Raw genomic sequence first — 25858 nt, forward strand, 5'->3', positions numbered from 1 at the left:
AAATTTTATAACAATTAACATTGTTCTTTAAATAAACACAGTTCAGCTTTATTGATTTAGGGGTCTATTTATAAAACATTCATTGGGCAACCGTCACTCACATTTGTACAGTCTGTATAAATTTCCCTGTATATTTCTGTATCAGCTTAATTCCTATGATTTCAACTCCATTTAGTGGCTAAAATACTATATAGTTTTCTGAACTGCGTCAGTGGGAAAATATTCCACATTTTGGCCAAAACATGGGGCTGACGTTCATAGGAATTATTACAGACACATGTGGGGAAATGATCTCCTGATGTACATCCATCATCAATCATGTCTTCCAGCGACAAAGGTACAAGTCAATTACCATGAATAAAGGCTGCCCACCCACACAAAAAAAACCCTGCTTGCTCCTGTTTCCTGCCCGGCACCGAATGACACTCCACACTTCACTTTCCCCCCACAGGTCCTTTTTCAAAAAATATTTTAAAAGCCCTCTGGTGTACATCCATCATCAATCACATTGTCCAGGGATGTAGGCCCATGTCAATCATGATGAACATCACTGGGTGACCCCATCCTCTTATGATGCTATTGACCATATATAGACATGTCCATATTTGATCAATGACATCATAAGGGGGCAGTGTCACCTGGTGACATCACTGGGTGACACCCACCCCTTTGTTTGGTTCAACGGGGGGGAAGCAGAATGTTATTCAGTACTGGGCAAGTCACAGGAGAAGTCATGTGTCAGTGGGAAGTGTTTTTTTTTAAATGCAGGTCAGTGGCCATCATTCATCGTCATTGATGTGGACGTACATTGCTGAACGACGTAATTGACAATGGATGTACATCGGAGGACATTTTTTTATATTTTTTAATAAAGGACTTGTCAAAACTTGTTCTTCATGATTACACTTTTTCGGAAAATGAGTAGGGATACTATTTACATGGGGGGAGCCAGGATCTAGGGGGTCCCACTTATTGTTAAAGGGGCTTCCAGATCTTGATAGGGCCCCCCACCTGCAGACCCCCACAACCACTGGGCCAGGATTGTGGGGAAGAAGCCCTTGTGCTCATCAACATGGGGACAAGGTACTTTTCTAGGGGGGGACCCTCCTGGGAAAGTACCCTTCCCCATGTTGGGGGCATGTGGAATTGTATTGTTGGGGGGGTGCTCATCCCCCTCCTTTCCTGCCAGGCTGCATGCTCAGATAAGGGCCTGATATAGTTTTTAGTGGGGGCCACCATTTTTTTTTTGGCATGTGCCCCCCCCCCCCCGAATTCAATACCAGGACCTGGTAAGGATTGTAGGGGGGACTTCATTTTTTTTATTTTCACTTACTATCTCCTTTGTTTACATTCTGCTGTCAGCTGAGAATCCCTAGCTTAGAGCAGGGATGAGACATTGATTGTTAAGATGCCAGTGGGTGCCAGCATCTTTACAGCTTACACTCGAAAAACATGCAAACAATGTACTGCGGGTGTGTTTTTGATACGCTTTTGTGCATTTTCATAGATTTCAATGGGAGGTGTGCTTTTGGTGTTCTTTTTAAACAGCCCATCAAAGATTCTGCATGCAGAAGATTTTAAAATGCACCACAAAAGCACCACACTGATGTGAAAGTTTCAGGCACTTTTGTTGCACTGGAAAGAAGAGTGAGAGAAGTACACCAGTGTGAAAAGGGGTCTTTTTTTCAGTTACAAGTTACATATTGTAAATGCATACCATTATTACACAAAATTCATAGTTAACAATTGCATTTTGACTTGCAATGATGATGTACAAAGTTAGCCCATAAAATCAAACTAATTTTGATATTTCAGCTGTTTACAGCGGTCTGAAAATTGAAAAAAGATTGCTGGTTGGTTCTTTCTGCACTTAGCACATTTCTTGTTACTTTTTTAAATAAACCCAATAATGGTAACCAAAGGACATTAAAATTTCCTGATTAGTATTAATAAGGCATTTATATTAATTTTACTTCAAGGCTTTTACATTTCAGAGGTCAAGAAGCAAATGTTTGGAAATAATAACGTGATAGATGACTTGAAGCTACTTAAATACAAAAATGACAATGTGCGGCTTTGAACATTCTATTTTTACCATTTGTTATGTGATAAGTTTCTTTGTTACTGGGTAACACATTAATAATTTCACAGACCATCTGTGTACTTTATGACTGACAGACTGAAAAAAAAATGCAAAGGCTGAGTATATTATTTCAGATTTAAAATGACTACCTTGCATAGCTGTAAACCAACCTGAATATTGTCTTGTTAACTGTAATTGAAAAAGAGGATTTGAGAGTGGCTAAAGTGGTAAAGCATTTATTGAAAGTGTATCTAAAAGTCTTTATTAAATGGTGTTCTTAGTATGCTTTTTCTCTTATTGGATAGATTTCCCTGTATTCATTTCACTTGTGCCTACAGCTCATTCTTACACACAGATCAATGGCATCCAAGAGGCTTTGCCAATTACGTAAGAACCATAATATATCAAGGCCTGACAAAGACCTAGAAGGCCTAAAGGACAAGTAAAGACCACAGTTCTACTGTTAGTACAGATTTTATTTTAAAGCTCTCTTTGAAAATTCTATTTAGTAAAGTTTCTATTTAATGTACAAAAAGTAGGAAACAGACATGGAAAATTTCCCATAGCCATTCACATATCATTTAAATTTTGTTAGAAGCAAGAATATGGTCTAATGTATGTAAAAAAAGTAATTTTCTTACAAACGCAAGCCATTAATAATTCACAGTCCAAGCACAACAGCACTTTATGTGAACCTGCAGGTTTAGCTTAACCTTCAAAGTAGTATTAGGGCCATAAAGCAGTGACCATCAAGTGCACTTGGAGGTGCCTTCTCGTATCCTCATATTGCTTTCAGAGCACACTAGAATTTCCAAAACCAAGGATGCTGTACTATGCCAATATTAATAACAACATATTTAAGATTCATTCCACCTTCTCCAGGCCCTAGGGTTTTCTGCTGGCCAGTAAGGCAACCCATTGCACTAAGTGGCCTATGAAGGCATGGTGGGGTTGGAGGAGGCAGGATAGAGTTTGGTCAAATAAGCTGTATTTGATAGAGTTGATAGGTAGGGGGGTCCCAGGTGGGGCTTTATTGTGGATGTATCCTGAATAGTATCCTGAATTTTGAATGCTGGAATACTGGGGGGGGGGGGATACTAGGGGGTCTAATTATGAAACAGTCGTTGCAAAAATGTCAGAAACCTTTACGCAAGTTGAATTAAATTTCACAAAATGTGCTAAAATAAATGAACTCTTCCTATCCATCTAGTGGCAAAAATGCTATCTAGTTTTATGAATAATTTTCAGAAAACCCTCGTTTTTACACTAGTTGAAGCCACTAGATGGAGTTGATGATACAGCGGGGTGGTGACATCATGCTGTCAACCTCATCCCATCAGTCATTGAAAAATGCAAAGCATTCTCTGAATGGTACCCACGCCCAAGTGCTGACCTTCTGTATTTATAATGCAGAAGGTAAACCGCTTGGCATTGGACCTAAAAGCAAGTGGAGATCACTGGAGTATGGGTGCTTACTACAGTGATTTCAAGCTTCTAGAGGTATATGCATAGTTACAAGCTGGACCAATGTAACTATATTAAAAATATATGTACATGGAAGTCTTATTTAGGGTTTTAGGCTTTAAAGAGAAATCAAGTGTATTTCTCATTATCACATATTTTGAGATAAAAGTTTAAAGTGGACCTAAAGGCTTAAGGTTTTTTTCTTGCATCTTATTCACTGAAGGTCAAAAACCTTCAGTGTGCGGCTCCCCTGTCAGACACCCTATTACCTACCTGAGCCTGACCAGGGTCCAGTGCTGTGCTCCAAAGCCTTGGTTTTCCAAGGTTTCTCTCTCCTTATTGGCTGAAAGACAGACAGCATTGGCTCCTGCTGCTTTCAATCACAGCCAGTGAGGAAGGAGATGGGTGTGGTGCTAAGCCAAACTCTGTATGTCTTATGGACAAACAAGGCCGACTAGGGAGCAAGCATGTACGAGTGAACCCAGAGCAAGATCTGTAATTTGATGCCTTTTGGAGATTTTTCCATCTTTCCTTGGCTTCTTTATGCACATTAATACAAATTTTTAAATAAAAGGAATGCGCTAAATAAATACATAATACAATAATTATAATTAAAAAATTATAATACATAAAATTATTTTGTATTATTTATTTATTTAGCGCATTCCTTTTATTTATTTGTTTAAGCAAAAAATTAATTTGTGATTTTTTGAGTTGGGAATTCGCTGCTTTGGAGATTTGGGGTGTGGCGCGTTTCTTAAAACACTTTAATACAAATTTTTAGCTGGGGTGCCCAAACTTTCAATCCCCACTGTAACAAAGTATTGAGATGAACTTTTGATATTGACCAAATACTTATTTTCCACCATAATTTGCAAATAAATTCTTTCCAAATCAGCCAATGTGATTGTCTGGATTTTTTTTCTCATTTTGTCTCTCATAGTTGAGGTCTACCCATGATGCCAATTACAGGCCTCTCTCATCTTTTTAAGTGGGAAAACTTGCACAGTTGGTGGCTGACTAAATACTTTTTTTGCCCCACTGTACTTGAGTTAATTGCTGTTATTTTTAACTTTAATAAAACATTATTTACCTGTAAAATAAAAAAAAAAGTTCTAAAGGTTTACTCAACTCTGACTAATAGACTTGTATTGTGAGAGGGGCCAAGGGGCCATCAAGGTAAAGGTTGCCCTCATGTACATACTGTATATAGATGAAAACAAAGGGTTTTTTTTTAATTAGTAGCTTGCATTGGTGGTGATAATATGTAAATAAAGTTCATCTCATATAAATATATATATATATATATATATATATATATATATTATCCCATATTGGGTCGAAAAGGCCAAATCAGAAAGTTGTCATCTTTCACTGAGATCAGAAACCTATTACCAGCCTTACTCATATTTATAGAATAACACTGCAAAACAATTCATACGCAGGAACAAAGTACTAATTATGCTTTGTACACAATCTACTGTACATTTACACCAGCTCTAACAACACACTATAATGAACAGGTTCTCACTTTAACATTTTTCAGCATCATTCTCTACATATGTTACATTCTCTTTCTCAGTGACACAAATTATTAACACTCCAGCTGGACAGTATATCTTCTGATCACTCCAAATTGATCTAATGCAAGGCACAAGACCTTAAGTGGAACAAATCCAATTTATAGTCACATACAGGCAAAAATATACACCTTCCTGGACATAAAAAGCTATTGGATTTCTCTCCAGATCAATTTACTATGCTTCACGTGTCCACATTAATTGACATAGCCCCATGTGTCTCCATGTGAAATATACTGTATATGACTTATCTCTGTTAGACGTGCAGCTCTTCCTGTATCTGTCATCACAAATTCATTTAAAAGATGATATCACATCTTGACGGACATTATGGTAACAATGGATTTTTGTTCTTCAAACAGCTTGAAGTTTTTAATAATCCCAGAAAGAACGTTTTAGCAGGCCTGTATTATATTCATTATATTGATCTTTACGTGCCTGAAATACTGATATATTCTAGGCAGTCACAGTGGAAATGTTTCAAGGACCAAGACCTATTAAATCATCGCTACTTTTATAATTGAAACTTATACAGTCTTTTTTACTGTCAGATACAAACATTTTACATACACATGTGACTTTTTAATTAATACAGGGAATATACCTCCTGGATAGTTGGTGTATCAACTAGTAGCAACTAGGGGTTTATTTAATAGAGGCATTCTGGAACCTATAACCACTTTTCAGCCATTGTCTAATCACTTTTATTCTGAATCACCATTCATACTGTTTTACTGGGAAATATTGCTGCCATATGATTCACCAATTTGCCTTTTCTACTCTTAGCTGCCCAATTTCATAAGTCCATTACATATTAGGCCTCGTGCACACTTGACATTTTTCATGCTGCTCTTATGGGCATCTGGCATTTTGTTTTCTGCCTCTAAACTTCCCTGTATGTTAGCCTATGTGTCCATGCACACACAGCAATTGGAGGAGTTTAGAGGCAGGGGCATTTAGATGCAGAAAAAAACCCACTGCCAGTGCATCCAGGAGCAACGGTGCTTTGCTAGAAAAAAACTCTTGGCACTTGTAAACACGTCTAAAAACATGTTAACGCTAGGCAGGTTTAGAGCTTGAGGGTTGGTTAGTTCATTTAATTGGCCAGAATAAATTATTTTTGAGGCCAATGAAATGAATTAAAAATGGAAAACACAAATGACAAAAAGTCCATAAAATGTGGATGACTGCCACCCAGTGCATGAAATAATGAGTAAATTGATTATCCTCTTCCCCAATCTCATGTAACTGAAATCACCATGTGTGAATCACCAATGAATCAAAAGGCTTACCTGAAGTGCTGTGGCCCTCATAAGAGAAGTCAACAAAAGCTTTCATAGACTGAAGCAACAGCCGCCAACCGATCATCAGTATATAAGATACTTAACACCAACTCTTCTCCCATGAATGGGTGCCTTGAGAATGTCATTTATGATAAAATGCGTCAGCTGGAGCTGAAGACTGTCATGTCACGTACTTGCTCATGCGCGCTCTTGCATTTGGAGGAACGTTGATCAACGAAGCCTGGTGGAGATTTATTTAGAACGCCTGTATACAAGATCTTCATGTGAGTTTTATACCTTCATTTTAATAAAGTTTTTATCAGATTTACACTATCAGAGCCTTCTCTTTTCTCCCTTATGCAAATGTTATGTCAACATTACCCGTTCATGGTTCATGGGAGAAGAGTTGGTGTTAAGTATCTTATCTGCTGATGATCGGTTGGCAGTCTATGAAAGCTTTTGTTGACTTCTCTTATGAGGGTCACAGTGCTTCTAGTAAGCCTTTTGATCTATTACATAGTTACATATTCTGGCTGAAAAAAGACAAGAAGTCCATCCAGGTCAATCATTAAAAAAAAAAAAGTTATAATCCTGTACCCACAGTTGATCCAGAGGAAGGCAAAAAAAAACCAGCAAAGCATGATGCAATTTGCAGCTGCAAGGGAAAAAGTTCCTTCCTGATCCCCTGAGAGGCGATCGGATATTAACTGGATCAACTTTACCTATAAATGTTAATATCCAGTTATATTCTGTGTATCTAGGAAAGAATCCAGGCCTTTTTTAAAGCAATCCACTGAGCTGACCAGAACCAACTCTTGAGGGAGTCTATTCCACATTTTCACAGCTCTCACTGTCAAGAAACCTTTCCATGTTTGGAGATTAAATTTATTTTCTTCCAGACGTAAAGGCTGCCCCCTTGTCCTATGTGATGACCTCAGGGTGAATAACTCTACACCGAGTTCACTATATGAACCACTGATGTATTTATACATGTTGATCATATCCCCCCTAATATACTCTTCTCAAGAGAGAATAAATTCATTTTCTCTAATCTTTCCTCATAGCTGAGCTCCTCCATGTCTCTTATCAGTTTGGTTGCTCTTCTCTGTACTTTCTCCAGTTCCTCAATGTTCTTTTTGTGAATTTGTGCCCAAAACTGAACTGCATATTCCAGATGAGGTATTACTAATGATTTGTACCGGGGTAATATGATATCTCTCTCTCTCTCTGGAGTCTATACCTCTTTTAATACAAAAGAGGATTTTGTTCACTTTAGAAACTGCAGCTTGGCATTGCATGCCATTTTAAGCTTGTGATCTACCAGAACTCCCAGATCCTTCTCCACCATTGATTCCCCCAGTTGTACTCCCCTAGTATGTGTGATGCATACATTTTCTTAGCCCCCAAGTGCATAACCTTACATTTATCAACATTAACCTTAAACCTTATTTGCCACATAGTTGCCCAAGTAAACAGTGCATTGAGGTCAACTTGTAAGTTGAAGACCTCCTCCAGTACTATGTCTGTGTCATCCCCTGTACTGTCTGCAGTCTCTGGTCATCTCCTGTACTGTCTGCAGTCTCTGGTCATCTCCTGTACTGTCTGCAGTCTCTGGTCATCTGTACTGTGTCCACAGTCTCTGGTCATCCCCTGTACTACATCCACAGTCTCTGGTCATCTCCTGTACTGTGTCCGCAGTCTCTGGTCATCTCCTATACTACGTCCGCAGTCTCTGGTCATCTCCTGTACCGTGTCTGCGGTCTCTGGTCATCCCCATACCGTGTCCGCGGTCTCTGGTTATCCCCTGTACCGTGTCCGCGGTCTCTGGTCATCTCATGTACCGTGTCTGCAGTCTCTGGTCATCTCCTGTACCATGTCTGCAGTCTCTGGTCATCTCCTGTAATATGTCCGCAGTCTCTGGTCATCCCCTGTAATATGTCCGCAGTCTCTGGTCATCCCCTGCACCGTGTCCGCATTCTCTGGTCATCTCCTGTACCGTGTCCGCAGTCTCTGGTCATCCCCTGTAATATGTCCGCAGTCTCTGGTCATCCCCTGTAATATGTCCACAGTCTCTGGTCATCTCCTGTACTGTGTCCGCAGTCTCTGGTCATCTCCTGTACTGTGTCCGCAGTCTCTGGTCATCTCCTGTACCGTGTCTGCGGTCTCTGGTCATCCCCATACCGTGTCCGCGGTCTCTGGTCATCCCCTGTACCGTGTCCGCGGTCTCTGGTCATCTCATGTACCGTGTCTGCAGTCTCTGGTCATCTCCTGTACCATGTCTGCAGTCTCTGGTCATCTCCTGTAATATGTCCGCAGTCTCTGGTCATCCCCTGTAATATGTCCGCAGTCTCTGGTCATCCCCTGCACCGTGTCCGCAGTCTCTGGTCATCTCCTGTACCGTGTCCGCAGTCTCTGGTCATCCCCTGTAATATGTCCGCAGTCTCTGGTCATCCCCTGTAATATGTCCACAGTCTCTGGTCATCTCCTGTACTGTGTCCGCAGTCTCTGGTCATCTCCTGTACTGTGTCCGCAGTCTCTGGTCTTCTCCTATACTACGTCCGCAGTCTCTGGTCATCTCCTGTACTGTGACCACAGTCTCTGGCCATCTCCTGTACCGTGACCACAGTCTCTGGGCATCTCTTGTACCTTGTCTGCAGTCTCTGGTCATCTCCTGTACTTTGTCTGCAGTCTCTGGTCATCTCCTGTACTATGTCCACAGTCTCTGGTCATCCCCTGTACTGTGTCCGCAGTCTCTGGTCATCTCTTGTACTGTGTCTGCAGTCTCTGGTCATCCCCTGTAATATTTCCGCAGTCTCTGGTCATCTCCTGTACTGTGTCCGCAGTCTCTGGTCATCTCCTGTACTGTGTCTGCAGTCTCTGGTCATCTCCTGCACTATGTCTGCAATCCATTTGTTCAGAATATTTTCTTTCTTGTTTTTCTTCTCTAAAACCTAGGTGCGTCTTGAAATGACAGAGCTCAATTCTTTAAGGACCCGTGGGTGTATGCCATCCAGACCAGGTGCTTTATTCACTTTTATTCTGTATAAATATTCTGAATCATACCAATTGTGACCTTTATTCTGTCTAAATATGTTGAATCATACCAATTATGAGCCAATGTGGATCATCTGGAGCTGTGTCAATACTATGCCCATTATGGCCAAGAGCTCCCCCATGCTCCTTTGTATACACAGAGCTGAAGAAGATATTTCATAAATTTGCCTTCTCTTTGTCCCCAGTCACCCACTCTAGATTATTCTGTAAAGGGCCTACATGCTTGGACCGGACCTTTTTACTATTAATATATTTTAAGAATTTTTGGGGGTTGATCCTGCTATCTTTTGCAATCTGTCGTTCGTTTTTCCTTTTTGTATATTCTGTTATATTTTTTGTAATGTTTAAATGATGACAGTGTTCCTTCATTTTTATATTTAATAAAAGCTCTTTTCTTATAATCTACAGCTTTTTTAACTTTAAGCCACATAGGTTTGATTTTTAGCCTTTTAAACTTGTTGCCCATGGGAATATATTTTGCAGTGTGTTCACATACAGTCTTTTTGAAGAACTCCTATTTCTGTGTTGTGTTCATTGATGCCAATATTCCCTTCCAGTCTAAGTCTTGGAGAGCAGCTCTCAGCCTTGGAAAATTAGCTCTCTTAAAATTGATCGTTTTTGTTTACAGCTATCAATAAATTAAATCATGTTATGGTCACTGCTACCCAGATGTTCTTATATATGGACATTCATAATAAGCTCTGCATGGCTTGAGATTACCAGGTCCAGCAGAGCATCATTCCTAGCTGGAGCCTCTATGAACTGTACCATAAAATTGTCCTGTAGTAGTTTTAAAAATCTTTGCCCTGTACTGTTCCTGCCGTACCATTACTCCAGTCAATTTTGCAGGTAGTTAAAATCCCCTATTATTATCACTGTCTCAGCCCTTGCAGCCCTTTTCGATCTGTGCATCCTTTGGTGATTTGTACGTGGTGATTCCATTTACACGAGATTGGGGAAGAGAATCATCGATTTACTCATTATTTCATCCATTCCATGGACTTTTTGTCATTTGTGTTTTTTGTATTATTTACGTATTCACTTTTTAGCGCTGCGCAGTTTTGTTATACATTTATGGAATATAGTGTATCCTATATTTGGTGCTGGCAGCTATGTCTTTTACTCATCTTTAAGAATGTTATTACATTTTTTTTCATTTGTAGAGTGGCTTTCTTATTATATATTTTCAATGAAATGAATTACACATAATATAACAGGTTACTAACATTTATAGGTAAAGTTAATCCAGGGAATATCAGATTGCCTCTTGGGGGATTAGGAAGGAATTTCGTTCCCCTGCAGGAGCAAATTGCATCATGCTTTGCTGTTTTTTTTTACTTCCTCTGGATCAACTGTGGGTATAGGATTATAGCTGTTTTTTTTTTTTGGGTTAACTAGATGGACGTTTGTCTTTTTTCAGCTAAACTAACTATGTAACTATGTACTTAATGCCCAAGCACTTGACTTCTGGCGTTTTGCCAGAAAAATAATTGACGCTTGTAAGTGTGTCTAAAGAAACATTAATGCTAGGCATGTTTAGCTTTTGAGGGTTAGTTAATTTAATTGGCCAGAATAAATTATTGTTCAGGCCAATGGAATGAATTAATGCACAGAACAGAAAATGGCAATAAAGTGAGGCAAATATTTGTCTATGCGTATCTCTTTATAATGAATTAATGGTTGTTTTTTTGGCACCAAGATATTGACACATGAGGGTCTATTAAAACATGTCTATAAAAACATTTCTATAAAAACATTTGCTCTTGTATTGAGCCAACTATCTTCTGCTCTTTAACTAAAATAACATTTTTACCCAGGCTTCTTTACTACTTTAGAACTTTACCACTAGCAGTCCCGAAAGGTGACCTACAATGCTTACAGGCTGCGGTCCTTTACTTTATTTGGGGTAATGGAAGACCCCGGATGAACAAAATAACATTATGGGGTTTATTTACTAAAGCTGGAGAGTCCAAAATCAGACTCCCTTCTGCATAGAAACCAATCAGCTTCTAACCTCAGCTTGTTCAATGAAGCTTTGGCAATGAAACCTGGAAGCTGATTATTTTCTATGCAGAAGTGAGTCTGATTTTGCACTCTCCAGCTTTAGTAAATAAACCCCTATATGTCTCAAAACCATGAAGTGGGATTGATCTTCCTAATCTACAAGCCTATTTTCAAGCTGCACAAATTCTAATTTGGTTATGCTACTGTTTAAGGGCCTACTCCCCTTTGGGTCTCCATGGAAGTTCTCTCCTGCTGTCCCTTCACCATTGAATCTTTACTGTTGCTTCCTAGCTGCCTACACCCTCCTATACTGTGCCCACCTTTATCATATTCACTAGCTGTCTGGGATAGAGTGCGCTATCATAAGTCTCTATTTTCTCCACATACAGCATTGGCCCCTAACTTTTGCAACCCAGAGTTTCCACCGGGATTGGTAACTGCATCATTTCAGCGGTGGATTAATAAAGAGTTACTCAGGATAGGAGATTATATTCCTTACAACATTTTAAAGATAAATTACAGATGCCCACTAGGGACATTTTTAGATAAAACCAAACCGTATCTTTCCTACAATCTAAACTCAGTTTATTAGGTGGACCTCTCACTCTCTCGACTTTTGAACTTTCTTTCCAATCCCTGGGCCTTTGAGGGGACGAATATCCATGCTATATACCTCCCTCCCTCGAACTCCAAGCTTCTCTCTATGACTCTATGGGAATAAGACCTGAATCTTGCTTTTGGCTTATCTGAGTGGCAAGATATTGCTTATACTTTGTCTAAAGTGTCCATTAATAGAAGCTAACTATAAAACACTACTGCAAACTTACTTAGTCCCTTCATGGGTTGGGAAAATGCACCCTTCTGTGACGGGAGTAAATATCTGCAGATCCCCCGACACTTTCCTTATCCAAAAATTTCCTAATGAAGTTCCCATATGGTCAGTGAAATAAATTACATACGTTCTTTTGGTGGCAAGAATCACTATTGCCAAATATTGGGAGCAGTCGATGGTTCCCCTTGACTATGTCAAGAATAAACTTAACTGGATTATGGTTAATGACAGACGCACCTATGTCCTTAATAATACTACTCAGAAATTTGATAAAACATGGGATCCCTAGATCCATGATATATTGATTCCATAACAAGTCCTGGACTGACTCTCTTCTTCTTGTCACTCTTTTTTCTGGCTTTTTTTTCCTTTTCTTTTTTTCTTCTTTCTGCTGGATATTGTTATTATTATTATTATTACATCGAGTTTATATAGCGCCAAAGGGTTTGCTCAGCGCTGTACAATAGGAGGGACAATACATGGCACAGTACAACAAAAACAGACAGCGTACGAGGGGTAAGAGGGCCCTACTCTTTCAAGCTTACAATCTAGGAGGGAGGGGGTAGTGGAACAATAGGAAGTGGCTGAGGGGAATGAAGTGGCTGAGGGGGATGAAGTGGTGGGAGGAATGAGGGAGAATGGCTGTTAGGTGAGGGTGGGGTAGGCTTCCCTGAAGAGATGGGTTTTGAGGAGCGCCTGAATGTGGGGAGGGAAGGCGACAGTCGGATGGATTGGGGCAGTGAGTTCCAGAGGATAGGGGAGGACCTGGAGAAGTCCTGCAGTCGTGCATGGGAGGAGGAGACCAGGGAGCAGGATAGAAGGAGGTCCTGTGAGGAGCGAAGGGTATGGGTAGGGTGGTACTTGGGGATCAGGTTGGTGAGGTAGTCAGGGGCAGTGTTATGAACGGCTTTGTAGGTCAGGATTAGAAGTTTAAATTTGATGCGTTGGGCAATCGGGAGCCAGTGGAGGGAGAGGCAGAGGGGGGTGGCAGAGGTGGAGCGGGTGGTGAGGTGGATGAGTCTGGCCGCTGAGTTCAGGATGGTCTGGAGTGGGGAGAGCCTGCACTTGGGTAGGCCAGTGAGAAGAGAGTTGCAGTAGTCCAGGCGTGAGATGATGAGGGAGTGTACAAGAAGTTTGGTGGTGTCTGGGGTGAGGAAGGAGTGTTTAGGGATGTCTGACCCTGATTATAGCCTTAGGCAAGAGAACAATGGGGTTCTTTTATTTACTCTTTAGCTATACCTCCTACCCCGAACCTTTCCCTAACCCCCCCATACTCCCCCATGCTTCCCCATTGTGTTATTGAAACTATAATTTTTATTTTACTACTGATGTTACCTTTACTGGATGGGATTGCTCTGTTTTTGGTCCCTTGAGGATCAGGTTTATATTACCTGCCTTTAACCATGATTACTCTCTTTGATTTGTATATACCATTTGTCTGGGAATATCCTTATGCTGTGCTATGTTTCTCTGATGATGGTTTATACTGTCTTTGTTGATTTTCCAATATACTTGTGCTTTTTTCTCTATGATGACAACTATTTGAAATATGACTTGTGCTTGAATGTCATATCTGTTATCTGTATACTTTTCAATAGAAATATTAGAATATAAAAATATATGTTTTAGCATTCACATTAAAGTCACAAATAATCCCCTAAATGTTTGTAATATGTGTTAAATATCCTTTTTTATTGGTTTCCTTTCACAGCACAAATATAACATTCACTAACCTTCGTTCCTAAGAGAAAATAGCCTTAAAGTGGTTGTAAATGCAAAGGGCTGTTTACCCTAATGCACTAGGCACAAGGTAAAAAATCATCCACTGCCTGAGCCCCCCCCCCCCCCAACTATCCCTAAACACTTACCTGAGTCTGGTCATGATCCAACACTGTCCCATTTGTAGCAGAGCTAGTTCCTCTCCCTGCTGTCACAGGTCACACTGACAGCAGTGGAAGCTATTGGAGCCATTCCCACTCCTGTCACTCAAATCCTAGGAGGAGGGAGCGAGGACAGTGGCTGAGCCACACTGTGTGTGTCTATGGACACACACAGCCTGGATCAGGAACGCACCTGCATGGGTGTTTCCTCAGCACATGGCCTTCTGAGGGAGCATTCATAAGAAGAAGGAGCAGACAGCACCGACAAGGAACTCCAAAATAAACAGGCCAATATTTAAAAAAAAAAAAAACCCTAATATGTTGCATTTCTCTAGGTCACAAAATGCCTCTAATATTGTCTCATTGTAGATTAGGTTCACCCTGTTGCACTGTAGTAATGCATGTGGCTGCTTAATGCATCAAATAGCACCTACAAAATGCATTTATTATTATTATTACAGATACTTATATAGCGATGTCAATTCACGCAGCGCTTTTCATATATATTGTACATTCACATCAGTCCCTAACCCTCAAGGGGCGTACAATCTAAGGTCCCTAGCTTACATTCATACCTACACATACTTTGTCCAATTTAGACAGGATTTGGCAGATAAGGGTTGTGGACCTTGGTCTACATTATCCAATAACTACTCTACAGTGTTCTTAGTCTCTGGTTAACTGTTTTATTTACTTTTTTTGTACCATAGCTCACCACAATACATTAGTATTATACCACCCATTATGGTGCACTGCATGGCCACATGCCGGATGAAGGGGTCCTGCGAAGCTCCACAATGTTACTTCGGCAACTATGATGTAATCACTGAATAAAGCTTTAGACCCATTCTGGAGATTCTTTAGTTTCCAACTGTTTCCAGCCAGTTTACATCTACAGCCATTTTCAGGAACATGTACATTGGGAATATTGAGCTTGCACTTTTGGTGCACTGCAAAACACATGCATTGGGGTGATATTAAGAACAATTTGCACTACAGCATACCAAAACACAACATGTGTGTTTCCCTGCATTGTGCTAACACGCGCATTTCTGCAGTGCAAAATGTAAATGGATCCTAACACAAAGTTTATGGTGGTGGTGTGTGGTAAGTACCCCTTTAAATGATGGCAGAGCTGCTCAGATCAAGTCTGTGCCTTTAGTATGAAATCTGATTTCAGACATTTGTATTCCAATAATTTTTATTGAACACTATTCAAATAACAGGTAACACAAATGAACAATGTCCTGTCAAAATATGTAGATTATAATACAACGCAAATAGCAAAGTTTATTGGACATAAAACAGTTAACCAGAGACTAAGAACTCTGTAGAGTAGTTATTGGATAATATAGACCAAGGTCCACAACCCTTATCTGCCAAATATAGGGGACTGTCACAGTGGTAGGGAAGGGAAGAGGGAGGGAACTGGGTAGGGAAGCAGGAGATGGGATGGTAGGAAGTATAGTGGGAAGGAAAGGGGAAGAACCACTGTTCATGGACCTGACATTATACACAGAGTAACTGTCATTTAAGGCAGGACAAATGTTGTAGAACATATAGGGACTGGGCATGATCAACCGTAATAGACAAAAGAGAGAATGATGAAGAATAGAGAAAAGAGAATAGAAAAAGAGGAGAGGGTCAAGTTGAGGGACATTAAGGTACATAAATATACTGAATCCACGGGTGCCATGTTTTGTCAATTTTTCTAGTATTATTGTGTAATATACAGGTGAGCTTGTCATTAATCATAATCCAGTTCAATTTATTCTCAACATAGTCAAGCAGGATAAACGATTGCTTCTAATGTCCAGCTATTGTAATTCTGAATGCCAACAGCATACACAGTAGGTGATCAATGTATGGGACTTTCTGGGAACGTTACCTGGGAATTTATAAAAGAGGGATTTGTGATCTCAGATATTTAAAAGGCACACTCTAGAAATAGACATCCACCTCCCTACTGTTTTTTAACAATATGATGGTAGGTATATGGATAAAAATTACACATTTTGCTAGGACTCCACATCCTGAATAAAAATCATACATTTAAAGGCTAAGTTCACCTTTAAGAAAAACACAATTTAAATCAGCAGAGTTTTTGCAGTCTTTAATAACATAAAAAATTCACAATGGTCTTCAAATTACCTTAGTCTGGCTAAGCTTTAGATCATGAGGGGGAGCTTGACAGTAACAATTTTTAATAGGAAGAAAAAGGTGCTTTTTGGCACACAATAATGTGATTTAGTAAAGCCAACTGTTGATTTAAGTTAAGTGAGATTTTTAGTGATAAGTACCTCAGTACAAGCTTTTTACACTTGCACACCCTTTGGCAGCCCATTTCCATAAAGTGCACCTCACCACCAATTAGAGGGAGCAGGGCAAATAGCAACACAATACACTGGCTGCAGAACCATTTTTCCTGGGCTGAAGTACACTAACACCTTTACTGGTCAGTATTGGAGTGCAGTAGTATTAGTATAATGATTCATGAGGCATTTATTAGCACCGCACATATTGTCTCCTGGTAAATGTTTGGGCTTACAGTAACAGAGAAACAATGCCTTTGCTTCAGCAGTGTTACTGGAAAAAAAAATGTCCCTGCATCAGTGGTGTCAGTGGGGGGAAGCAATATCCCTGGCACTGGACTGTAATCAGACACTGGGAGGAGCTGTAAGGAGCTGTAAGGAGAGGGCACAGCCTTCACCTCTTCCTGGCTCTCTCCTCCTCCCTAGTGTCATCTCATGTCTCTGTTTATTTGACAGTAGAGATGCTGCAGTCACTACTCCTGTCAACTTATAGGTAGAGCCAGATTAAATTCTTGGTGGTTCGGACACCCAGCAGACAAACTACCACAGCTTGGGTATGGTTGCTAGAAGGCAGGTGGCCAGTACACCATTTTTTATTTTAGTGTACCCCTTAAAACCCTGGCATGTACCTTGGGGGTATTTGTGCCCCAGTATTGAAATCAGTTTTCTAAGGCATTTTCTATACACACTGGGGTTGATTTACTAAAACTGGAGAGTGCAAAATCTGGTGCAGCTGTGCATGGTAGCCAATCAGCTCCTAACGTCAGCTTGTTCAATTAAGCTTTGAAAAAAAACCTGGAAGCTGATTGGTTTTTATGCACAGCTGCACCAGATTTTGCCCTCTACAGTTTTAGTAAATCAACCCCACTTAGTCTTCCATAATAGATATCTCAAGCAGAGCATTAGGCAGATTAAAAAGCACAAATAACTTACTTGGTTTTAGTCATACCATTTGTTCTTGAGTATTTTGCTAGTGTATTTTTCACTGATAAAGTCTAAAGTAAATGCAGAAAATGTTCTTGTGTTTAGATGTATAACAGCAATTAAAGAAAAATGCCAGTTAAGTAAGCTTTAATCTGTAAAGTCTCAAGATCGCCTCTAATTATGCCTTTGTGCTTTTGTCACTGTATAATTGCACTTTCTGAAGGAATAGGTTTTACTTAAAAATCACAAATCAGTAGTACAGGGCATAGAGAGCATTACCTTTAGAGGCAGGGTACAAGTTTCTAAATTCTTAGAAAATGAATTTCTGAATATTTTAGCTTACAAATTAGGTAAGGATGTCATGCAATGGCACAGATGAAAATAAAATAATAATGAGAAAGCAGTAGCTTCTAATTCAGCATCTATGTGGGGCAGATTGTAGAGGTATTTTACTTAACAAAAAAACCAAATAAAATAAATAAAAATAATAATGAAAATAAATATATATATATATGTGTATATATATATATATATATATATATATATATATATACATACACACACACATATATATATATATATATATATATATATATATATATATATATATATACACACACATACAGTATATATATATATATAATTAAATGTATGAAGATTGCTTTGTAATAGTGTATTTCTTTTCATTTTATTGAATGTTGTTGTACAGTTAGATACATCTGTATTATGGACAATTTAATTATACTGTGTAACATATTATTTCATTTCAAATACATTTCTTTGCATTTTTGGATTGCATTCTATTATGTTGTAAGTTAACATTTTTAATTGTAGAGCTTGACACATACACTGATTCAAAATAGATACTGTGCTAGGTGAACCGTTATACAACATACATATGAACTATGAAGACCCTCACACCTCTGAAAGGCGATCAAGAATATTTTTTTTTAAAATAAATTGAAACTATGTAGGTACACTAATCATAAGTGTGCATAACAAACAGTGAAATATGGTCAAATTAACCTTGAAATATCATACACCATATATATGCCCTATGAATACCCTCATACCTCTGAAAGGTGATCAAGGTTGGAGGTGAATTGAATAATGCTGTGAAAAATGTATTCACCACAAATTCATATAAAAAACTGTGTATTAATATCAAAACAACAAAGAAATAACTAATTGTCCATATAGACATATAATAAAGTCCATACAAAAAAAACCCCTCCACAATCAGTGATGATACTGTAAATGATGCTGTAGGTGCAAATATGGATAATCTTCCTTCAAATGGTCTCCAAAGTGTATACCACCACCAAATAATTGAATGGAGGCTTACCAGAAATGGAGACCCTTTAATTATAGGGGGTCCCAACCAGTATTAGGATATAGAACACTAGCAGGCTCTCCATGTCATGCCAAGAACATGGATCTTCCAATCTCAAATATGGACTCAAAGTGTAATGTCAAATAAGATCATGAAAGAAAAAAACATGGCCCTCATAGTGCAATACGTATCAAACACTTCTTTATTTGTGCAAATGAAATCCTACTTACAAGCTGTAGAACAGTTAAAAGCATTCACATAAACCGTTTCCAAGAAGGCCGACAGCGCAATGACGTCAGTATCAGCAAAATTCATTCACACTGCTGGAAACTAGGAACATATCACATATCTTAAATATTGTATTTTCAGGATTTCTAAATGTGTTAATCTGTTTTAGCACACCATATATCTATCATAAAGATTAATTAATCCCTATGGTGACAATGATGCCACTGCTTGGTGAATAGACCTACCAATGCCAAGTCTATCTTTGCTTTTTTAATGTTTATTTTGCATTGACAATCTATTAGTTGGAGATAATTATTTCTTCAAAGCAGTAGGATTTCATAGTCACCTGCCCTCAGACTCTTTACACTAAAGCATTCATCCAGCTTCTAACTTCAGCTTGTCCAATTAAGTTTTGACAAAAAAAAACAGAAGCGGATTGCACCATATATTCCACTCTTCAATTCTAGTAAATCCACCCCAATGTGAGTTAATGTATTCAGAGTCTGATATTAGGCACTGGACTGCAGTAAAAACCCAACAGGGGCTTAAAGTCATTCCTACTCTAGCTAAAAGAAAAGAAAACAAAAAAAAAATTGGGTGGACATACATTTTAAGGGTTCATGTTGAGGGGCCTTCGTTGTCAAACATTTCATTTCCCGTTTTAACACATGCAACTGTATCTCCCTACTCCCAGTCTGGGGACCTCTCAAGTTTATTCTACTAAATATACAGTTCATTTTGTGGTCAATGGTTTAACTACACTTTCTGACATCTATATGCATCCACACTATTTATACCACCCATAAAATCGACACAGGCAATGACTGGGGTTTGTCATGTGATCTGTTTTCAAGAATCACTCAAAGTACTTGACTCGTCTTCGATTGCCCAAGCTAGCCATACATGTTGCAATCCAAAAGTGCATTCTCAATGTATCCTCCTTCACATCTACCAAAACCATAAGGTAGATGCCTTCCCTAGCGAACTATTCACTTTATATACAAAAAAAGCAGCTCCTTTACTACATAATTGTTGGTAAAGTTAAAGAAGATTGTTCAATTAGATTGTAAGCTACAAAGCCAGCAGTCCTAACTAGGCTCAAGCATTCTGACATTAGCAATGCTGAGTTTCCTAGATAGCATTAGTAGTTTGCGGAATGAATTTACTTGTTGCCTAAAGCTGTTTAATAAATTTATATTGTAATTCAGCTCTTTTTTTTTATCTTTGTAGATAAAAATCCTTCTCGGCACATTCAGTCAGGGAACATGAAATATAAAGAAGATTCATCCAAACTTCTCTCCGGAAATAAGTTTCAAGAGAGATATTTTGTTTTGAGAGAAAGGAAGCTTCTTATCTACAAAGACATAAAGGTAGAATTATTTCAACAATTTGGGTTGTGCTGGAAATATACTTTATTCATTTTTAACACCCATCTAAGCTCTCTTTAAGTACATTTGTTATGCTCTGTGGACAGGTTTTTTATACAATATATAGAGTTGCATCTGTACATGGTACTAAAGTGTTTTAGCAATTGAACTGATGTACTATGGAAACTGTATTTTTTTTTTTTCAGTGTCATAGTTGTACATATTCATTATACGGTCATGGTTTTATAGCATACTGATGTGCAGTCACTGATTATATAACACTAGAGGTAAACTGGACCCTGTAATATGATCCTATAAAAAAACACTATCTTATTTTTTTTATTTAACCACTTCCAGTCCAGACACTTTCACCCCCTTCCTGTCCAGGCCAATTTTCAGCTTTCAGTGCTATCACACTTTGAATGACAATAGGGCAGTCATGCAACACTGTACCCATATGAATCTTTTAGCATTTTTTTGAGACAGATAAAGCTTTATTTTGGTGGTATTTATTCACCACTGGGATTTTTATTTTTTTTGCTATGTAAATGAAATATCCTAAAATTTTGAAAAAAAGTGTTTTTCTTATGAAATTTTGCAAATAAATAGTATTTCATCAGAAATATTGGCCAATATTTATTCCGTTATCTTTTTAGTAAAAAATTAGTTTATAACCAAAAATTATAATTTTTAAACTTTTTTTTTACACTTTTTAAAAAAAATGTTATATTATTATTTATGGGTTTTTTTTACATACTGTCACCCTAGCAGTACAGTGTCACCATGGGGATAATGAAGATTTTTTTTTTTTTTTACACTGATTGCTTTTACACCCATAAAGGCTGTAAAAGCAATAATTCTCCTTCTCTCTAGCTGCATTCTTGTAGCCATTGAGAACTACTGCGTGAGCTGTGATTGGTCACAGCTTGTCACATGGTACAAGGTTGTTGTGAATAGCCTTATACCATGTGACCTCTGTGATCATTCACAGATTTCACACGTAGTAAGCAAGGATGTCACAAGTGACATCCTTGCTTACTATTCTGCATGTGATCAGTGATTGGCCAACGAGTGATCACATGATAGGGACCTCGCACAGAGGTCCCATCTGACAATTGGTGTTCCACTGTGTCCAGAGGACACCGCGGGCACCGGATCGCGGTGCTGCGCGCTCCCAGGGAGCATGCACAGCTAGAAAATGCGGGTGCCGTTTATTAACGGCAACCTGCCCCTGGAATGCCACCGGCCTGCCGTTTATAAACAGCAGGCGGACGGCAAGTGGTTAAACTAAATACAGATACATATCAGAGGTGCAAGTGACAATGGTTGGTACGCAAACTTACATTGTTGATGGTAGAGTATAATTTGTAGTTGGAATTAGTGATAAGCTGAACATACCTGGGTTCAGTTCAAAGAAGGTTTGGTGAACAGTAATAAAGTTCAGGTGCCAAATTCAAACTTCATTCAATGGGAGCCAAATGTTCCAAAACAGCAAATAACCATGTTTTAGGCCAATAGGTAAGAAAATACGAAAATAAAGAGCATTGGGGCACTGCCTTGAGGAGTGCCAAAGCAAAAAAACTCAATTTGGCTTAGAGCAGCAATTTTAGTGATTCTTAAAGTGAAATATTTAGAATGCAAAGTTCCTCTAAATAACATGCCGGGGGGATGCTTATACCCTGCCTGTGAAGTGGAACATTTTGTGCAGCCTGCTGAAAAAAATCTACTACAGCAAAACTGACACTTACAAAAAAAGAGTAAAATGACAACTATTAGCCTTTGTTCTGTTTGTAAACAGGGTGGGTGGGGATTCCATTCATCTATACCAAACTGTTATCCTATATGAGGGTCTACTGTAGATGTCAAAGGAGGAACCCCATGCAAACAAAAAGTCCTCAGTCTACCCTCGGTTGTATATGCATTAGTAACCCCACTTAATATCAGGAAAAAAAAGTGTGAGTTCACCCCCAAAATTCCGTACCAGACCCTTATCCAAGCATACAGCCTGGCAGGCCAAGAAAGAGTGGGGAGAGTGCATCCCCCTCACTTTTGAACCACATCAGGCCACATTCCCTCAAAATTGCCAGGTACCCCCAGCTAACACATTTTTTCCATGTTGATGTGGAAAAGGGCCTCTTCCCCCCAACCCTGGCCAGGTGGTTGTAGGGGTTTGCAGGTGGGAAGGCTTATCAGGATCTGAAAGCCTCATTGAATAATAACATTATGGATACTGATCATCTTTTATGTGAATTAGTAAAAAGTACATAGTACTAATTTAAAAAAAAAAAGCAAATATAAATACAGGCAGAGACAATTTGAATAGAACAAAAAATGTCCCTTGATATACAATACATCCACCATCAATCATGTCATCCAGAAATGCAGATCCATGTCAGTCATGATGATTGACATTCTCCGACCTGACAAAATATAGAAACTCTCCAAGCACAGATACACATCTGGCCCTGTCACTTCACTACCACAGAATGATTTTAACTATGCCCAGATCCTTTGCTTACATAGCCAGGGACATCACAGACTTAGCCTTGCCTTAAACTGCCAGCATATTTAACAACCATTGACAGTAGGAATGGTTGTTCCACCGAATGGGTAAATGTTCAGACTTTCATCTGATATAAGTATTTTCGTTATGTATTAGCTTTTTTTCTAGACTTTACCTTTAAAATGATCATATGCCTGGGTTTATGGTTGGATAACAGGCTCATTTTCCTAGTTTCAGGTATACTGAGGTGCTGCAAGCATTTTACCATATATTTTTTTGAAGAACACAAGTTATCTTAGATTCAGGGGATGCCTAAAAAAAGATGACAAACAGTGTTTCCACAAAAACCACAATCCCTGCCCAGCCTCACTGTGCCTTCCTGTATCCTAGAATTTTCTTTAGGGTACCCCCACATTCTAATAAAAAAACATGGTCATTTACTATGGTGGTGAGGTTCTCTCCACAGTGTTCAAGGGATATGATAAGCCAGTGTGTGACTCATTTCACCAGGCTCCATGTTAAACTGATCTATCACTTTTGGATGACCTGACACTTTACACTATGCATTGCAATTGTGTTAAAGAAAATAATTTTATATTCAAGATCCTTATTAAGATTCTTATTCAGACCTCAGTAGTATGAGGATCTTGATAAGTATGAAGAAACTTTAAAGAGGAATTCCAAATAAACAAATATTTAACAGCACAGCTAGGCAGGTGACATTTGTATTTTCCAAATCCAGTATTTCAGCTTTCTGTGTTACCTTTCTGCCTTCAGTCTTCTCATCGGACATTAAATGAACATCATCTCCTTTGTCCACTGAGCGAGTGAAACTGAACCATGCAGCAGTGGGAAAACTTTCTTGACTCAAAGGGTTGCTTAGATTGTCAATATGGGGAAATGTTTCCTTTCCTTTATACTGTATATGGAAGGCCCAACCCAAGGTGAAGGAAATTCAATGAAGATTTCAAATGACACCCAGTTCAGTTCTGTTGTGGAGCAGGCCAACACAAAGAGGGAATGATTAACTGATGCAGTAACATACACTCTAGTGCACGTTCACCATTAATTTCCAGTAAGTCCCAAGGGAATTTGTTTTTTCTTTTACATTCCTCTGAGCCTGATTTGGTATTTCAAGAGAATGCAAACTTATAAAACGTACTCCTGTAGTAAACTATCCTCTTAGTGAGCCATTAAATTTGGGTTTGTAATGCCATAGGAAATGTACAATGGTTTTTACAGTTTTAAAGCAGAGTTTGCATCTTCATCCCCAACTCTCCCCAGCCCCATATAATAAAAATAGCATCACTGGTCCTTTTTCATCATCTCTGGAGACAGCAGTGGCCAATCCATATTAAAGCACAGAAAGAAACTCAAGTAGAGACATGTGAGAACTGTTCCTTTGTACTGTGAGCCCAGACTGGCAAAATGATGCACCCCCAGGGAGTGTGTTCATGACAGCCTAGGCTCATAGGAACTATGTTGAATGTTGATGGGCATCATTCAACTCTAAATAATGGTGGCAGGAGGAGGATGGAGCAAACATTTTGTGGAGAGGCGGACAGCAGCAAGAAGGTGAAGATTGCAGTGAAAGCTGCTTTTTACATTCACAGGAAACAGCCTATAAAAAAGATTCTTAAAAGTTTAAAAGCTGAAATTGAGATTTAAAGAATAAATACACAATTATCACACCTAGGTCCTTTATCACACCTAGGACCTTTTAAACATTCAAGTAAAGCAAGCAAGTAGTGAATATGCCATTTCTATTATTCCTTTATTCTGCTGTTGAATCAGAGATGTGCTGCAAAACTCAGTGGCTCTTCCTGATAAACATTTTTTGTGAAGAATAGTGACTTAATATGTTTAGAAGTACAGGAATAATTAGAAAGAAGCCTTATTCTCCCAACCTCTAATGCCCTACAGAGATGAGTAACAACAAACACATCCTAAGGGTTTACAAGGATCCCCATCCTTCATAAAGCAACAGAATTACATACTGAATGACTTTCCTCTCCCTCACATCATGATTTCTTTCTGATTAGCGGTACCAACCACTGCTCTGTCTAGGGAATTGAACTGTAGAAATTACTAATTTAGGACTTAAAGTGCTGAGAACGTCAGATTTGAGAAGAGTATAACAGCTAATTTTTTTTATTTAATCGCAAGGCTGCACATAATTTTGAAGAATAATATGGGAGGTTAGCCTACAATGGATCTTGACTTAGATCTCACATACTCTCCACTTTTCCATCAGTGCAAATATGCAGTGTACAGTATGTGTATGTATATATATATATATATATATATATCCTGTCTGATATTTTGCCTCTTGGGCCGTAGAAGTGCACAATTAACTTAATGAAAAGTATGAATAGGTTTTTCCCTGTGTGCATTCATTCTGTACTTAAACAACATGCCAGAAGCAAACATATTTTAAATATTTTATGCTGGCAAACCATATGGCATTACTTTATAAAACTAAAATCAGCCTCTTTGTTTATTACTTTATGCAGCCTTAACAGCTGTTACAATAGTTAATAAAATGCAATGTTCTTAAATTAGTAGTTCTTACCAGGGGTTTCATTAGCAAAATGTGACAAAATAGCTGTTTACAGTCTCTCATTCTTCTCAATATCAATTTAGCATACAAAAGAATTATAAATGAACTAATAAACAAAAATACTGTGTCCACTTTAGAACATCATAATTCATCAAACATAAATACATTACACAATATTATAGGAGCAGCACTTTCCTTTACCAAGAAACAACTAACAAATATGAACGATACAACTCATGAATAACCTGTCCATGCAAAATCAGCAAACAGACTCTCTGGTCAAGTTTGTCCACAGAGACCCAGTTATTCTCTCATTGGCCAATACTATCTTGCCTTGCACAGCCTATGAAAGGTAAAAACAGGATGTCAATCGCAGCTTGCACATAAAAGACATGAAAGACACTTCTACTTTTCCTGTGGCAGTGTTACTGCTCACTGCATTGTCATCAGC

General features: G+C 38.7%; 1 protein-coding gene across 1 annotated transcript in view; it reads left to right on the plus strand.

The window, feature by feature from the left end:
• ARAP2 (ArfGAP with RhoGAP domain, ankyrin repeat and PH domain 2) overlaps nt 1–25858 on the plus strand; it is a 419396-nt gene that overhangs the window by 326662 nt on the left and 66876 nt on the right. The window contains exon 28 of the mRNA XM_089678380.1: nt 20208–20347. Coding sequence (XP_089534506.1) covers nt 20208–20347 — 140 coding nt within the window. The remainder of the gene's footprint in view (nt 1–20207; nt 20348–25858) is intronic.

Source organism: Staurois parvus, unplaced genomic scaffold (assembly GCF_062004578.1).
Source record: "Staurois parvus isolate SC_StPar_1 unplaced genomic scaffold, SC_StPar_1.0 ptg000204l, whole genome shotgun sequence".
Taxonomy (NCBI): domain Eukaryota; kingdom Metazoa; phylum Chordata; class Amphibia; order Anura; family Ranidae; genus Staurois; species Staurois parvus.